General features: G+C 47.1%; 1 protein-coding gene across 2 annotated transcripts; it reads left to right on the top strand.

Moving 5' to 3' along the window:
- The first annotated feature begins 418 nt into the window (after window positions 1–418).
- Window positions 419–13274, top strand: ripk4 (receptor-interacting serine-threonine kinase 4). 2 transcript variants are annotated; one of them, XM_060057289.1, is made up of 9 exons: window positions 419–1014; window positions 4353–4644; window positions 7139–7287; window positions 7654–7703; window positions 8768–8926; window positions 9233–9339; window positions 10097–10337; window positions 10711–11861; window positions 11910–13274. In XM_060057289.1, exons 1-9 carry the CDS (start codon window positions 833–835, stop codon window positions 12159–12161), a joined length of 2583 nt encoding a protein of 860 aa, XP_059913272.1. In that variant the 5' UTR covers window positions 419–832; the 3' UTR covers window positions 12162–13274. The 2 variants fall into 2 exon arrangements, with proteins under 2 accessions (XP_059913272.1, XP_059913271.1); XM_060057288.1 differs by having other exon boundaries at window positions 480–1014; window positions 10711–13274.
- The last annotated feature ends 5256 nt before the right edge of the window (window positions 13275–18530 follow it).

Below are 18530 nucleotides of genomic sequence, written 5' to 3' on the forward strand. Positions count from 1 at the left end.
AAAGTGCATCCTGAAACCTAATCTGTATCGACATTGCATTTGCTTAGCTCAGTTTGGTTTGTTTCTAGGCCTACTAAGAAAACATCTTGTCCAGGGTTTTAACGCATTCTCCTGTCTGTGGGGGTATTTTTGTGTTAAATTTAATTGATACACCAAGTCACATTTTCTCCCCACAGGCAGGTGGACACACCAGATATACTGACATAGCTGATGCTGTGTTATTGAATCCACTATACTAGCCGAAGGCCAAACCATTTGGTCAATATCACATAACTGGCTGTTCTTGTTAAGAACCATTTTCCCCTCTTTCCTTAGGGGGCATTTTCAGAATATCGGTCCCCAGAGGAACAAAGGAGTGTGTTGTGATACATGACATTCCTGGGTTCTTATATTCTGTGTCTGTGCCCAGACCTTTCTCCCTCATTGTGAGGAGAAACGTGAGCCAGCCTCTTGCTTGGAGGTAGGCTTTGTGGAGAGAGTATAATATATGAATATAATAACGGTAGTGTACACAGTGCAGATTCTGGTGAGATTCTTCCTTGTGTGGCAACATCCAGGAAATGATGTCACACTGTAAGCCCAGCCCACATATTTCTTTACCTGAGGTAATCGGTGGTTGGGGGCAGAGCTATATTATGGGCGGAGCCATGCAAGCAGAGGTAGACCAGGAGCAAAAACAAGGAAGAAGTCATACTGAGGAGTTCTCTGCGTCTGCGTGTCGGTGTGTTTCGGTGTGTGTGTGTTCAGCTCTCAGGATTGTAGCAGAAACATTTGAAGGAGGAGTTTTTTGTCCTTCCTCACACTCAACTGAAAGGTTTCTCCAGACCTGGATATGGACCTCCCCGACGCTCCCCATGGGAATATGGGGCTGTTGAGGAACTTTGATTCCCCCGAGTTTGGCAGCTGGGAGAAGATCGGCTCGGGTGGCTTTGGACAAGTATACAAAGTCCGTCATGTACAGTGGAAAACATGGCTGGCCATCAAGTGCCCTCCCTGCCTTCACATGGACGACAAGTAAGTGTTGGGAGAGATTTCATCTAGAGCGACTGTATTTTTACATGTGTGTTGAGGTTTTGTTTTGTGTTGCAGTTTGTGAAGTGGAGCAGGAGGGTTATGTTAAGTGTTTGGAGTGGAGAAGTCACCACATCTTAACTCAGTTGTCTCTGTGTTTAGGACAGATAGGCCTTGCCCATTGGTGGCTTCTGGTCTAGTTCCCATCAAGAGAGACGTTCTTGGTTGTTGTTTTACGGGTAACAAGTTCGACGTTTAGATGTCCACTACTTCTAATTACCTACGCTCATTTTCCAGCTCCCATTACCTGCAATTAAAAGCCTGTTGGGAGACACAGAGTCCTCTGTTGGGCATTTTTAAATATGCGACCAGTCGTGGCCCTCCAGGCCTTTGCTGCTTATTTACATTCCAAAGGGACCCAAGAGCAGTTCAAAGCCACTTTCACCCCCCCACAATCAGCCTCACCCCTGGCCCAGTGTTCCGGGAGTGGCAGGTTTTTAATAAAGATCCATTTGTGAGAGGGGGGGGGGGCGGTTAATGCCATTTTCCCTCACCTTCCCACGCACCCCTGGGCATGTTAGACAGTGCTCTGGAATGCTCCTGTGTATTGCAATAGGTAATGTATTGTATTGATGCGCCATGATGTTATGTATAGCAAACGTGTGTGTGTGTGTGTGTGTGTGTGTGTGTGTGTGTGTGTGTGTGTGTGTGTGTGTGTGTGTGTGTGTGTGTGTGTGTGTGTGTGTGTGTGTGTGTGTGTGTGTGTGTGTGTGTGTGTGTGTCGAAAAGAAAGATTGTTTTTGAATTGTTGTCTGTTCAATCCCGCCAGTGTGTATGTGTTGGTAATTTGTTCATGGGTTGTGCAGGTGCATGTGTGTGTGTGTTTTATCATGGCTGCTTGTTCATGCGTGTTGAATATTTGTGAACCAGAAGCTGAATCAATACAAACACTTCAGGCTAGGCCTCAGAACCTGTTTCACCGCATGGCGAAATCCACTCTGTCTGACAAGCCCAAGGGGTCAAAGACGAATATTCAATCATGACCTCTTAAGGACCTCTCAGCCCTGGAGCCAAATGCCTCTTTGACCATAGCCTCAGGGTCGATTTAGTCAATAATGGCCTTTCTGTGTTTGTTGCATTTCCCCCTAAAATATGAGTCTGGGTCTGAAAAGGCAAACCCAGGGAGATGCTTCCGACATAATGACAAAAACACCTTCAATTATCTCCCTGATTCACACTTCTTCCGCTTCTGTGCTGGACCTAGATTGTTCCCTTTTAATGAGGGCCGTCATTAAACTCATCATTAAAAACTAGACGTGCAAGAATGAATGCCCTCCATTTTCCTTCTTCCCTCTCTTTGCATGCAATCTATTGTAGCTGCTCTCCCTTTACATTTACAAGTTAAACTACCCTACTCTTGGAAATAGAACAAAATCACAGGGCACATCGCTGCATGCTTTCAAGCTCTACATAAACCTCTTCACCTCCTTCTCCTTTTGTTGTGGTAGTCAATGCCCATGGGGGGAGCTGTGTAATTCAGATTTTCACAATCAATTTCTTAAACGGCTTAACCCCCCCGGTGTAAGAGACCCTTTGACATAATTGAAATTAACAAACCTGGGGATTTAGTTTTTTTCTCACTCCAGGTGATGTCAAGCCTATGTCATACGCACGGCTCCGCTTTCCAACACCTGACTCTAGTGTTGGGGGAGGGGCATTTTGTTCTCCTATCCGATTATGTAAACCTGTAATTCACCCCTAGTGTGTGTGTGTGTGTGTGTGTGTGTGTGTGTGTGTGTGTGTGTGTGTGTGTGTGTGTGTGTGTGTGTGTGTGTGTGTGTGTGTGTGTGTGTGTGTGTGTGTGTGTGTGTGTGTGTGTGTGTGTGTGTGTTTTCTCCATTACCGTCATTGGTCGATTGGGAAGCGAAGATCAGAGTATATGTTTGTTCATTACAATAACATAAGGGAATATTAACGGGGAGCCAATTGTAGGAGCGACAGGATTTGATTGACTGAGCATTTGATCGGTGATGACTGACAGTAGCTAGCCACTGTTCAGTAGCTCGGTAACTAGCTCAGCTTACTCAATCCAACAATTGGACCCTGAATGTAAACGCTCCAAGCCAAGCCAACACACGCCACCAACCACGTCTTGGGTGACTCGATGGCTAACGGGGGGGGGGGGGAAGAGGAGGGGGGGGGAAGAGGAGGGAGACAGTAAAGGCACCGTATTGTCTCCCGCCGGTTGTCTCCATACCTGTTGCTCCACTTTCCTTAGATAAACAAAGGCCATTGATGTTATCAGCAGCCCACATCTGCAGAGCATATCAATAGTCCTTCAACCTACACACACACCCACCCACACAAGCACGCATACAAACGTATATCACATCCGTCCGTCCATCTCCGTGAGTCAAAGCCACCTTTTGTCCGAATGGGTTCAGGCTGCCGCCGTGTGCTTCAGACAATGCGGATGTTGTGGAACCGGTCTCACCGGCCCCGTGTCTGCCGAGCAAAGGACAATTGTTTGGCTGTGTAAAGTTTAGGGGAATGGGGCAAAGCGAGTGTCCCCTTACTCCTCACCCTTGTGAAGGATCATTTTGTACCCATTGGGATATTTCAACATGCAAAATGTAAAGGGATAAGGATCCAAGTGCATTACGTAAGCTGTGCTGAAGAAGCAGCATGTCTGGTTTATCACCCAGGAGTCTGTAATGAGCTCACACCCACCTCCTGGTTCAACCTCTGTTTGCTTCTCCGGTAACCCATCTGACCTGAGCTAAAGTGGGTAACTTGTAAGATGTGTTGCGTGGAGGTCATTTGTGGTACACGGTACTTTGGTGTTTGAGGTATGCACGCCTGCAGCTCCTGCATGCTGATAAAAGGTGACTGTGCAAAGGTTGAGCAAGACGCTGGAGAACAAGAGGCCTGTTAGCTCACTTGTGCTCTCTCTCTCTTTCGCGCTCCGGTGAAACAATTTAAAACAAATTCTCCTCGTGTTGTTTTAACCCCAGCTTGGCGGCTTTCAGGCACTTGCCTTCATGGAATTGATTTCCGCCATTATCCAGAAAGGACATTTAAACTACAGGCCAAGACCTTTACTTTGGTTGACAAAATCCACCCTTGAATCAGCATGAATATTTACTCCTAGAATTCTGGTGTTCAGTGATTAAGAAAGATACATTGAATGTGTATTGTTGTTTTGCTTTTATTATCAACGATGGCCATCTCACTGTCCCACGGTCTTTAGCATGATTTTAATCAGCCCATCATCGAAGAGCAGGCACACCCGTGCTGTCGTAGACCCGATACTAACCGAACGGTCACTCTTCCGGTCGTAGGGAACGGGCCGAGCTGCTTGCGGAGGCCAGGAAGATGGAGGCGGCCAAGTTCCGCTACATACTGCCCGTGTACGGCATCTGTGAAGACCCCCAGGGCCTTGTGATGGAGTACATGGAGACGGGCTCCCTGGAGACCCTGCTGGCGGACGAGCCCCTGCCCTGGGAGCTGCGCTTCCGCATCATCCACGAGACGGCGGTGGGAATGAACTTCCTGCACTGCATGAGCCCGCCCCTTCTGCACCTGGACCTGAAGCCCGCCAACATCCTGTTGGACGCGCACTACCACGTCAAGGTAGGTCTGGGCGCGGTGAGAAGGAGGGCTGATGGGTTCCGTCTATCCCCTTTTTGTGGGTCTTTTCTCGTCACCATCTCAAAGCTGGGGCTGTGATGATGGTAGCTCACCAGCAGTTAGCATTCGCATACATCCTCATGCTGTCATCGATTCCCCTTTAAATGGAATTGTTATTTTTTAGTGGTGTCAGTTAAACGCGTTATTAACGGCGTTATCGCAAACCAATTTTAACGGCGTTCATTTTTTTTATCGCGTGATTAACGCAATTCTTTTAAATTCTTTTTTTTCTTTGGCTCAAAACAAAGAAGCAGTAGTCTGACTGCTATGTTCAAGGCAGTATGTTTGTATGTTCATCGTTTAATTGCACTATAGGCTTTTTTTTTTTGTATCGTCCTGTTTTGATCAGTATATGCCAATGTTGTTATCAATAAAAAAACATTTGCACAAGGCAAGCCGATGCACTTCTCCATGTTGATAAGAGCATTAAAATGAGAACAATTAATGGGACAAAGAAATCAAGGGATATTTAGCATAGAAAAAACATTTGTGATTAATCGCGATTGCTCGCAATTAATCGTGAGTTAACTATGACATTAATGCGATTAATCGCGATTAATTTTTTTAATCGCTTGACAGCACTATTATTTTTACAAGAAGGGAACACTCGAATCAATACACAGAATAAATAAACACCCAAACTTTTTTGATAAAAACACCTCATAATTTCTCTTGTTGAGATACAATACTTGCTTTGGGATTATGACCTGAATGTTGTTTTTTATGTAGGAAACTGCATACAACTTTCAGACCCTTGTACTTCCATTGAGGTTGTGACATTTCTGGTATGTGTGTAAAATGAAATGACTATGAGGGAGAGGTTGCCAGCAAGCCTTTGTTAGTTATTTTTGATGTTGTCTCAAATGATTGATTTAGAAGTGAAAAAAATTCTGCCACCAAACCTGGCCAGATAGATTTAATCAGTTTGGTGATTTTACAAGAACGCCCAAACATTATCTTGTGTCAGTCCAGACACAGCCATTTGTTTGGGCTGAGAATGGCACAGCATATCCCTAATATTTTCTATAGCTACTTGATCTGAATGTGCTCTATGAAGGTCAAAATAGATTGAAATTGACTTGTCAAGTTAAACTATATCTAATATTATCCAACCAACAGTTAGTTTTTTTTATTTTTTTTACATTTAGCAGACTCCTACATCCTCATCCCTTTATACACTACCCCTTTTTAATGAAATTCTTATTTTCCCAAGAACGTGTTGTGGTTGGCTGTTCTTTATTAAGGAGCATATTTGGAAAAATTACAAAACAAAACCTGTTGATTAAAGACGTACCTAATCAGTGACTTAGTCCTTACTCACTGGCTTATAAACAGGTGTGTTCGTGTCTGTGTCTGGCCTTGCATCTGTGTGCGAGGTAGATTATAGCACGCTATGTTGTGCTGAGTCACAGTGTAAGGCAAGCTAGATACAAGTAAACCAAAGTTCACAGACAATTTAAAGTCCTAGTATGGTAAGACTAACAACCATTGCACACACACACACACACACACACACACACACACACACACACACACACACACACACACACACACACACACACACACACACACACACACGTATGCCCTGATCCAATGGGAGGCATTGTAAATTACAGTTTGTGAAATTGAAGGAACTGGCTAAACGGCGCTTCAAGACACACATGCAGTACTAAGGCATACTTCTCGTACACGCATCATAAACGACTCATACTTTTTATATGGAAAGTTTGACAAATGTTTGTTTCACTTTTGGTTGGTTCCCTGTGTCAAAACATAAGTCTTGTTATTTTATGGGTTCATAAATTGCGTAGCGTGGTACAATGATTACCCTAAATCACAATGAAAATTTCTGCTGTAGCACATGGGCCATTATCGTCTCAACCCATCTGTTAAATCCTTTCAAAAGACTTTCTGCTGCTAGCCGCTGATCCTTCAACTCTCATCTCTTCTTCCTAATGACAGCCTTGCTCCTGACACGCTGGGGGCTCCGATGGGGGCCCTTTAAAATCACTTAACTGTAGATCACTGTAGGGAAATAGGGTGGGAGCCATCGCGTCTCGGGCTTAATACCTTGATGTAAACAGCTCCGCCGGGCCTGTTCAGACAGGACCCATCCAGATCCTGTCATCCACTCCGTCACCTCCCTCCCTCGATCCCGCCCTCCCTCTCCCTGTGCACGCATGTGACTGAGCCAGTGGGTGTGTGCGCTCCTCACACAAGCAGGGAAGAGACTCTCCTTTTTTTAGAAGAAGAAGAATGACGGGTCAGGACTTGACGCGGACTGCCCTGCTTTATAATAAATGTATACAATAAGGGCTTTCGCAGGCTCTATTCGTAGAAAAGGGCCACATTCATCATTGTTGCCACAGCACTTTTGACATTCCCGTAACACAGTGAACTCATTATTGAACTAATAAATCTAATCTCCGTGTTTCAGATATCGGACTTCGGCCTGGCCCGCTGGAACGGGTTGTCGCGGGCTGATGACATCAGCAGGGACGGGTTCTGCGGGACCATCGCGTACCTCCCCCCGGAGAGGATCATCGAGAAGGACCGGGTGTCGGACACCAAGCACGACGTCTACAGGTGTGTGTGTGTGTGTGTGTGTGTGTGTGTGTGTGTGTGTGTGTGTGTGTGTGTGTGTGTGTGTGTGTGTGTGTGTGTGTGTGTGTGTGTGTGTGTGTGTGTGTGTGTGTGTGTGTGTGTGTGTGTGTGAACACACATACAGGTGTGGCTGTTTTTCTTGGCATAGGCGTTCACCACCATCACCCTCTGTGTACAAGCAATTTTTGGGGATTTATTTCTTCCACGGCAATTTACTCATACTGAGTCACTGTTAAACCTCCATTGTGGACGCTAACGCCGAATGGAGGTGAACTAAAGGCTCGTGTGCAAAAGTGGATTACAGAGCCACTGCGTAATTGACTTGTTCTCCTGTGCTTCCTCTTCCAGCTTCTCCATTGTCATCTGGGGAGTTCTCACGCAGAAGAAGCCCTACCAAGGTGAGACCGACGGGGCTGTTGTTGCAGATGATTTCAACTGGATGTATATATTTCCCGCTGTTGTTGTTGACACACAATGGATCGGGTACAAGTTGTTACACAAACACAGGCCCTTGTCCTTAAAACACTGTCTAGACACGACGATACCTTTAACGCAAGCACCCGCAGACACACACACCCACATCCTATTCCTATTTGTGTGCGTTTCTTGTGTGTGTGTGTGTGTTGGTGTTCAGTGCATGTGAGCAAATGTGTCAAGCCTCTGCAGTGGGGTGTGTGTGTGTGTGTGTGTGTGTGTGTGTGTGTGTGTGTGTGTGTGTGTGTGTGTGTGTGTGTGTGTGTGTGTGTGTGTGTGTGTGTGTGTGTGTGTGTGTGTGTGTGTGTGTGTGTGTGTGTGTGTGTGTGTGTGTGTGCGTGTGTTTCAGGAAGGAGCAGGTGGAAGGGCCAGGTGGAGGTTATTGTTTTTTTTCTCAGGCGTATCAGGTAGCAGCGCAGGGGATTGGCGTCTCCACAGCCGACGCATCGGCAACCTATACGTTCCCGAACACCGGCTTAATTAAAAAACAACAATGGGTCGGCTATAGGGCCCCACACATACGTGCGCACCTTCTCCGGGATTAGTACTGGGAGGATTACAGGCTACAGTAAGGGCCGGAGGGCCTGCACCCGTTTGCCTTGAACCCCTGACGCTGCTGATTGCTCATGCTGATACACACTGGGTCTAACCCAGTAAGTCTTCACCGCCTCTTTTGCTTCTGTGGGAAATCACCTCAGCCCTTTCAGGCTTATCTGGGTGCCCAGGGAGTTTGTGATAAGTCCAGCCGCTAATGCACTTCCAATACCTGGACGCCAGCTCGCTGGAATGCACTTTCCTTTTTTTTTTTTTTTTTTATTATCTTGCATGAGTTTAGATTCTTGGCAAGTGCTTTGTTTCCATGCGGGCCTCAGCGCCTCTCAAGGGAATCCAATTTGATCAACAAAGGGACATTTTGTTCTCAATAGATCATCAGCATTATCCAATGATGCGATTCATTAACAACGTTTGTGTTTGTTTTGTTCCCTAGGAGAGAACAACATCCTCCAGATCATGGTGAAGGTGGTGAAAGGGGTGCGTCCCGACCTGGGGTGCGTGCCACGCAGTCGACCCCAGGCCTGCACGGGGTTCCTGGGCCTCATGCAGCGCTGCTGGGCCACCTCCCCCGGGGCCAGGCCCACCTTTCAGGGTGAGCGCAGCAGTCTGCCTACTTCTCCTTCTGCTGGTTCTTGTTGCTGTCGGGGCTCGATTTGAAAATATTCAAACCGGTTTTCACTGTTCAGGGTGACTGTGTGTTGTTGATCAGTGTCGAGACGCAGCAAATGTATGATTGGAGTTGGAGTCGTTGCTTTAAATTGTAACCAAAAATATTACATTTAAATTAAGAATATTAATATTTTTTTCCAATGTGGACATACTCGCTGGCCTTTTAGTTATTGTTTATGGATCACAATCCCTGTTGAAAACCTGACGGGAAACTGTATCCTCTCCACAGAAATCACATCAGAAGCTGAAGACCTCTGCTCCAAACCTCAGGAGGAACCGAAGATCCCCAACCCAGAATCGGAGCTGGCCTCCTGTAACGAAATCCTCCCAGATAAGGTAGGAGACCACGAGGCATTACCTCTGGACGGCTGCCCATTACTGGACTGTTCAAACATAGCCACTCCCTGAAAGAAGTGTTCACATGAAAACATGTGCATTGTGTAAACACGCAATAGACCTTATGAGACTCAGCGGAGACAACATAATCAACAAATTCATTCAAAAATGCTAACCTGGCCATTTAACCAGCTTTACATTAAGCATCGTGAATTCTTTCACAGAGAAGAGCTGATTACATTTTTCCATCCGTCATCTGTGAAATGCCCTAGACATGGTAAACATGTGCTGTGTAAATATTTGATCCTGGCAAACAGTTACATTGGTCGCCAAGAATGTAGGCCGTTGACATTGTTTGACCCGTCGTCTTTGCTTTGTCATCGCATATTTGTTGTTCATTACAAGAACTGGGAATGCATTTTCCGGTAAGGGGCTAATGTTTTAACTGAACCGTAATCATCCATCAACAAGAGGAAGCACTTTTTAAAATGCGTCAAACTATTTCAGTACCTCCTCAGATCAAATCAAGAGCACAAGATGGATGCGTTAAATTATTTAAATTAGATAATTTAGATAAAACAAATAATAAAGTACATTCTAATAAAATAGTGTCACTTGTGTTCAACATATTTCAATGTCTTACTTTTTCCCCAAATCTCTTCCGGCTACCACAGGGTCGTTTTTATTTTTACATTTTATGAAAACATATTTATTAATTTTACCTTTGCTAACGTGTCCTTTTGTTGTGTTCGTGCAGGTGAAGGACAACAGGCCGGTGCGGCCCAAGTCGGCCATGCTGCCGGAGAAGGACTGCAGCCTGTCGGAGCTGCTGAGCCAGGTGGACTCGGGGATCTCCCGGAGCTTCGACCGGGTGAAAGAGGAGGGCGGCCACTGCAAGGAGGACACCTGCAAGAGGCTGTCGGGCATCTCCTCCGTGGACTCTGCCTTCTCCTCCCAGGACTCCATCTCCCTGTCCTTTGAGAGGGAGAGCACGTGTGGTACGTGTGTTTTAGAACCGGGCGTGCCATCCACTATGTTCAGCGGGTTCCCGGTTGGATTAACGACCGTTTAATGACACAGCAATTAAATCAGCTCGATAATCAAAATGCTTTTACTGCTATGGAGACAATTTGTTCTCATTTCCGAGCATCGTTAAGTATGAGCAGCACGTATACAAATACAAATTGGCATGCGGGAAAACGGCTATTAAACATCTATATATTTAAATGGTAGTTAGTTTAAAGCATCATTAACAGTGCCTTTTCCAGCGGGGGCCTTAATTTATGTATATATTGTATATATATAATGTAATGTACATATTAGTTGTTTCTGATCATCTGTCCTGCTCCCCCCCCCCCCCCCCCCCTCCAGAGTCGACAGAGACCCACAAGCGGAAGCTGTGCGACGCCATCCGCACCAACGACACGGCCCGGCTCATGAAGATCCTGCAGCCCCAGGACGTGGACCTGCTGCTGGAGGGCGGGGGCGGCCTGCTGCACCACGCCGTGGCCCTGGCCAACGAGGAGGCGCTCAAGTTCCTCCTGCTCAACAACGCCGACCCCAACCTCGCCGACGGCCGGGGCTCCACGCCGCTGCACCTGGCCACGGAGAAGCACCTGAAGCCCCTGGCGGAGCTCCTGCTGAACCGCCGCTGCACCAACGTCAACGCCAAGGACGAGGACCAGCACACGGCGCTGCACTGCGCCGCGCAGAACGGCGACGAGGCGGTCGCCCGCCTGCTGCTGGAGCGCGGCGCCGCCCTCAACGAGACGGACGGCCAGGGCCGCACACCCACCTACGTGGCGTGCCAGCACGGCCAGGAGAACGTGGTGCGCGTGCTGCTGAGCCGCGGCGCCGACGTGCACGTGCGCGGCCGGGGCCACTGGACGGCGCTGCACCTGGCGGCCTGGCAGGGCCACCTGGGCATCAGCAAGCTGCTGGTCAAGCAGGCGGGCGCCGACGTGGACGGGCAGACGGTGGACGGGCGCACGCCGCTGCACCTGGCGTCGCAGCGCGGGCAGTACCGCGTGGCGCGCATCCTCATCGAGCTGGGCGCCGACATCCACGTGGCGGCGGACGGCGCCAACGCGCCCCTGCACGTGGCGGCGCAGACGGGCCACACCAGCACCTCGCGCCTCCTGGTGAAGCACGGGGCCGACCTGCGCGGACGCAACGCGCAGGGGCGCACGGCGCTGCACCTGGCCGCCCAGCGGGGACACCTGGCCACGGTGAAGATGCTGATGGAGGAAGGGGCGGACCCCCGCGGCGAGGACAAGGCCCTGCGCACGCCCTGCCACCTGGCGTCCGAGGGCGGGCACGGCGAGGTGGTGAAGGAGCTGCTGAGCGTCTGCCCGGACGGCGCCGGCCTGTCGGACCACCAGGGCCTCACCCCGCTGCACCTGGCCCTGCAGGGGGGCTACACAGACGTCATCACGCTGCTGCTGCCGGAGGGCGAGGCGCTGGCGCTGGCGCCGGGGCCCGCGGTGCGGCGGGACCCTGGGGCGGTGGTGGAGGAGAGGCCGGTGGAGCCGGGGCCCGCGGTGCGGCGGGACCCTGGGGCGGTGGTGGAGGAGAGGCCGGTGGCGCCGGTGCCCGTGGTGCGGCGGGACTCTGGGGAGGTGGTAGAGGAGAGGCCGGGGCCCGTGGTGCGGCGGGACTCTGTGGAGGAGATGCCGGCGACGCCTCCGCCGACGGAGAGCCCCCGCAAGACGCAGGCCGCCAAGCCGCTCCTGAGGAAGGTGGTGATACTCAAACTGACGGAGCACGACCGCAAGGAAATGTCCCCGGACACGACCGTCCATCGGTGGTCCACGGAGCTCTGATGACCGTGTGACGCGTCGTTGTACAGGACTGTATAGATCCGATTTTTTTTTTTTTGCTAGGATCCCACGTCACTCGGTTGTAAAGATCACGTGTTTGACTCTTTTTTTTTTTTTTTTTTTTTTGGGCCGTCATAAGCAGCTGGAAAATAGTTCTGGCCAAAGGGGTTGATTCTCTGGTGTTTTAAGGCTTCAGATTTGTATTTAGTTTTTTTTATCAGTGGGAAACGTTTTTATGTAAATATGTACAATGTAAATACAATGTGTATATAGTCCAAAATATTTTGAGTTTAGTCCCTTTTTTTTTTTCACCTAAAGACATGCATTTGTAATCAGAAAGTATTTGGATATTTTCCAGTAGTATTTTTCCCTCCTATGCACCCCTTTCTTCAGTGTTTCTTAAACAGTATGTCCATAAGGTATAAATACAAAGCCCAATACTGTGGATGATATGGGCCAAAGGATTGTGACATATCTTATCAATCTTTGATTGCTGGTGTTAGATGAATTTGTACAGCATCATTACCAAAATAAGTCTAAACTACAAAGATGGTCGTCTAAAAATCCATCTAAGAATGTGGAATATTACTTTCTCACATGCTACCATTTCTTTATTTTTTCACATGGATAAATCTAAAAAGCATCAGTCAAAGCTAATCTAGAGAACCAGACTTCTTAAATATCATTGACCTAAAGTAATGACACATTTTGTAAAAAAATATGTTTTGCATTAATTAGTGAAGAAAAATATGATAATGGGTTTGAATTATTGTATTCTATAATTTTTATTTTATATACTGTCTGTGCCTTATCAAATAGAATATGTATTCAGTAAGGTTTTATTATCACATTGCTACAAATGTCTGATCTAACTCTACAGGTCAATTCATTCCAATTTAAAGAAACAACCTAATGACAATGAAGGTAGCTTTGTTTAAACACTGTCAAGTTGATCATTTACCGCTTCCAATGCAGTTTGCTGGATTGAAACATGCATTCATTTATCCTCTGCATCCAAAGAAATATAAAAGCGATACTGCCCATCTCCAAACTCTTGTTTTGTTCATGCATTCTTGCTGTGCATTGTTAAACATTAAATGGTTTTTTTACAATCAATATAAAGGACTATTTATCTCATTATTTACAAGTCTCAACACTGCAAATCACCCCTCCTGGATAATCACCAGCTCGTAAATATTTCTTGAAATATGGATTCCCATAATTCTATAATTCGACATTCATTCAAAAAAACGGATAAACAAATGTAATGTCATTCAATCATCACCTCCTAGGACACAATCTCGGATACATCGCCAACAGGCTCACCGAGACGCCTCCTAGGCTCGCTTCACATCAGGGCAGTATTCGTGGTGCCAGAGGCAGACATGTCTGCATCTGTTTTGTAGAGTCAAATGTTACGTCTCTGGCTGCCCCAGACCCCTATCAGCACGCTTAGGTTGGCAAAGACCATGGGAACGGCCCTGCAGGGGGATCGCAGGGAAGGGTTTGTGAGAAGAGAGATGAGGGGGCGGGGGGCGGGGGGCGGGGGGCGGGCAGCGCAAGACCTGCAATTCCAGCCTGTTGGCTAATTCTTTAGACGACCACTTGAAGTTTTCATCACCCGCTAAAAAAACTCAACATGCCATAGCTGACGCCTTAAGGGCTCGGCTCCCTGTAACCCGAGCCCTCTTGTGCTCTTAAGCCGGGCTGCGGCGGTGCTCTGAGGGTGTTGTAAGAGCACTCGTGTTTGTGGAGGGAACCGGTGAACTGACTGGTGAAATGTGTAATTAGAAGCCTGGGCGCTTGGGTTTGTGTACACAGTAGAGTAGTGTGCCATGTTACCTGCTTCCCAGTGATCCCTCTCTGATTCACCACCGCTATGTTGAGGCTCGGATAGCATGGCGCTGATGCCCAATCTTCTTGTCGAGGTGGTGAACCGTCTGATGGATAGGCGGGCGAGATAGTCTCAGCCTTGTCTTGTATAAACAGTAGGTCCTTTGCACAGGTCTTCAAGCCTGTTCAAATCAACTAACTTTAATGTATGAAGATACTAGATACCTACCTTCCGATAGTGTAGAACGAGAGCCAGGCTTCCGTCCTCCAGGCTCAGCCTGATTTGTGGCCTTAGGCCCACAGTTTCAGATTCTCATAGCCTCCTCAGGGCCATCGCCTCTGGAAGCCTGCGGCACCCTCCCCCCATGCGCACCGTTTCTCTGGAGGGGACCTCTGTCAAATGTGCCACGGCAGAGTCGGCGGCAAAGGGGTTCATCTTGAGCCCCCCCTAGGGTGCCGGTGTACAGCCTGACACGTGCCATCCCCAGCCTGGGGGAAAGCAGGCCTGTATGTGGGTGCTGGTGGTTTAAGAACCAGGAGGTGTTAATAGACGCTGTTATCCACCACTACCCACGGCATCTAGGTTCCAGGGTTCATGCTGTGCCTCTCGGGGCCCAGTACAGTTTACTACCGATGGGGGCCCAGGGGACTGAAGGGGGGGGGGGGGGGGGGGGAGGGGGGAGTCCCAGAGGAAGTGCCAGGTCATGACAGCAGGGCCGTAACCCGGCATGGTTGCCGTGATGGCCAGAGATGGCTGAAACTGGCTCTCATGTCCTCCATGTCAGCAAGTGAGTAACCCTACATGGAGGCTGTGAGGGCCGGAGAGTGCAGGAACTTGTATCACGTATTTGGGCCGGACAAGCTGATTCGTCACATGTTATAAGCTGCAAATGAAGCAATGCATCATGCTCATGTATATCATGAAGTTGGAGCATATAGTTATCTATAAAACAAACAAAGTTGTAAACATGGAATATTAGCAAGATGGACGCAAACCTGAATACACCAGCTGATTTGAGAGATGCTGACTCATAGCTTGGTTGTACTTCATGTTGTATTTCTCTATGGTCCATTGTGTTTAGTTCCAGTGTTCTGGATAGTCAAAGAAACATTTGTGTATGTATGGAATGGGAAAATAGAAATAATGTTTCCACTTTGACTACTACTTCTTGAAATGAACATACAAATCCTATGAATTCTAAATTATATTCTGAACTGGGCAATAATAAAATTAAGCAGGACTACTTGAGGCCTGTTTCATAATCTGCATGATTACATTTCATAACCAAACTTCACTGCAGAAAACGTGCAGGCCTGTGAATCTCTTCGAAAAAGAATGATGTACAACAAAAACAATGTGTCGCTCTCTAAGCAGTGACTGTGTCAAGCTTTTGAACGTTTCCTTCCTATTCGACAGGTACTTCGCCTTTCTTCAGTCTTAGTCATACCTAATCCACGAACCCAACCAACTGTCCTCAATACCAACTCTGTATCCTAAACACATACTACTGACAACAAAGCCTGTTGGTCACATATCGGACACATAACCGGTATACCGACATGCCCGGCTGCAGGGATGATCGATGAGTTTTACCGATGAAATGTTGCAAAAGTAGCAGCAGCAACACCTTAGTAACCACAGCTGTTGTACAACCCTATGACTAGCTGGCTGTGTGGTGTAATGACGATGCTACGGGCTGTTTTCCTCCTCTTACTCAGTTGAACCTTACTAAACTTGTCGAACAAGATCCGAGAGGCCTCCGAAGACACGAGGCAAGCAGCAACCTGTGGATATAGCTCCAGGGCATGTGTGTGTGTGTGTGTTTGTGGGGAGTGTGTGTGTGTGTGTGTGTGTGTGTGTGTGTGTGTGTGTGTGTGTGTGTGTGTGTGTGTGTGTGTGTGTGTGTGTGTGTGTGTGTGTGTGTGTGTGTGTGTGTGTATGGGGAGTGTGGTTTGTAGTGTGGGTGTGTGTAGGTGTGTGTGGGTATGTGTGTGTGTGTGTGTGTGTGTTTGTGTGTGTGTGGTTTGTAGTGTGGGGGTGTGTGTTTGTGTGTGGTTTGTAGTGTGTGTGAGTGTATGTTTGTTGTGTGCGAGTTCTTTAGCAGAGATGGATTCATGAGATTAATGGCTTGCTAATGTATAAGGGTGAAGATAACGATAACATAAAGCTTCTGGTTCACAGAAAAGAAAGAAAAAGAAAAAGGGTGGGTTTGAAAACTTTGGACATGTTGACAGAAAAGCTTATATTTGGTGTTTCTTGTACAAGTATATTAGTACAAATGTTTGAGTACATTCAATGAACTAAAGTTAGTGTGTGTGGGAGAAGATGCAGTTCAGGCGTCTTATAATTGTTACCATTTTAATGTTCTACGTAGCCGGTCAAGGAATTATAATTGTTTCATAAAAACTGGTTTTAATTGCTTAACATAGTGTCAACCATAAGAATTTATAAGCAATCATAACATCCATAAATACAGATCACTAAACTTTGTCTCCCAAGGTTGGCTATGAGATCGGTCTACTCCTCCATTCCACTGTGCAACCTTCAGCTTCTATGGAGTGTATAGTCTGCACAACGGGAGATTGCAATCGTTATGCTCATTTATAAAATACTAGGCAACAAATGACCCAGACTCGCAGAACTCAAAAGAAAACCCTCATTATTGACATTTTGCATTTCTCTGGAGCAGTTCACTATACAAAAGTGTTATGAATAGGACTCACCCTAGTTATCAATTGATCATTATATTGTTAATATCAGAAGAATATTGATGAAATGCTTTGACATACATTTCATATATTATTTCACATTGTTTTCGGCTAAATGTTAATTATACCACAGCTCTCTAATATTGGGAGCACAAAACACTCAATCGTGTTGATAGCAAATGTAGTAGTGTCCTTTGGCCACCAGGTGGCTCTGCAAGCCATTATAAATACTATGATTGAACACAATCGTGATACATAGTAATTCCCAAAGGGGGGTTCTTATTAAGGCACACGATTTTAAATAAATAAAAAGTGTACGAGTCGTTCATCTGCTGGTGAGGGGCTACTACACCTTGCTACTTTCTCCACCTTCATTTTTATTCTCTCCGATTTTATTTGACCTCCCGTTCGTTTCCACTCTAACCTTCCGCTCTCCCAGATGAGTGACCTTGAGGAGAATTAACGGCGTCTGCCTTGTCCCAGCTGGGGGGGATTTCTGGTTCAGAACAGCCTGATGAAGGATTCCGTGGCCACTCCATACAGCAACCGGGGTCCGGGGACCACCCACGAGAAGATTTTTCTACTCCAATAAAAAAGAGTACGAGCCTACCGATTTGTTTATGGATAAGATTTGCTGTTTTGTAGCATTTTCTGTTGGGCCCGGTAGAGTGTTCACACTTAGAATCTATCTGCATAGAAGAGAAGCGGGTTATATCCATCTTTTCCCATCTCCATTCCTCCAAAGCTCCTGGACCAGATGGGCTGAAGGGCAGAATACTGAAGGAGTGTGCAAGTCAGCTGGGCGGTGTAATTACGGAAATGTTTCAGCTCTTCCTAGATGCCAGTTTTGTTCCCAGGGCGTGGAAGGAGACCACCATCATCCCTGTTCCCAAAAAGCCCCGGGCTAAAGCTCTGAACGACTTCAGACCAGTGGCACTCACCTCTATCCTGTGCAAATGCATGGAGAGAGTTGTTGCAGGAGAGCTCACCACCACCATCGGTGAGAATCTGGATCCACTGCAGTTTGCCTACAAGCCAAAACGAGGTGTGGAGGACGCTACATTACATCTACTGGATACCATCACAAAGCACCTGGACTCCCAGAACTCCTTGGTCAGGGTCTTATTCATGGACTTCTCGTCAGCATTTAATACAGTTAACATCAACACACTCCTGCATCGCCTTCAGCAGCTTCAGGTCAACCCAGCACTGACACTTTGGATCAAGGAGTTTTTAAAGGACAGACCCCAGCATGTAAAGGTCCAGGGTGTAACATCGTCCAACATAGGGTGACCATATTTTCATTTGGGAAAACCAGGACACCTTGTGGGGGGGGGGGGGGGGGGGGGGGGGTTGAAGGCGGGGCGGGGCGGGGGGGGGGGGCTGGGGGGTGGGCGGTCATGTGGAGGATGCTGCTGCTTTAATAGTATTTTATTGTTATTCAATTATACCGGTATATTTTATTATATAGATAGAACAAGATATTTACAGTTGGTTTATTAAAAATGCTTTTCAGTAAAAGTCAATAACAATAACTCCAATAACAAATGATAATTTTATTCAAAATGTATTTATTCAAAATGCTTGAGTCAACAATTCCTGTAATGAATGAACAGCACAATGAAAGAAATAATGTCGCATCTTAACATCCTTCACTTAACAAGTTAACAATAACTCTAGGGCAGTGCCCTAGTGCATGTAAATGTAATGGCCCAAAGAAGGTAATTTTAAAAACCAGGACATTTCCTCACTTTCTAAAATTAACCCGGGACACCCGGGACAGGACGTGAAATACGGACATGTCCCGGGAAATACGGACGTATGGTCACC

The sequence above is a fragment of the Gadus macrocephalus genome, chromosome 7, assembly GCF_031168955.1.
Source record: "Gadus macrocephalus chromosome 7, ASM3116895v1".
Lineage (NCBI taxonomy): Eukaryota > Metazoa > Chordata > Actinopteri > Gadiformes > Gadidae > Gadus > Gadus macrocephalus.

What these genes read in the sequence shown, in the direction of transcription:
- ripk4 (XM_060057288.1), top strand. Translation starts at nt 833, where the DNA reads ATGGACCTCCCCGACGCTCCCCATGGGAATATGGGGCTGTTGAGGAAC. An exon ending in ACCAAGCACGACGTCTACAG is followed by an intron (nt 7,288 to 7,653) that starts GTGTGTGTGTGT and finishes TTCCTCTTCCAG; the next exon opens with CTTCTCCATTGTCATCTGGG. An exon ending in GGCCAGGCCCACCTTTCAGG is followed by an intron (nt 8,927 to 9,232) that starts GTGAGCGCAGCA and finishes TCCTCTCCACAG; the next exon opens with AAATCACATCAGAAGCTGAA.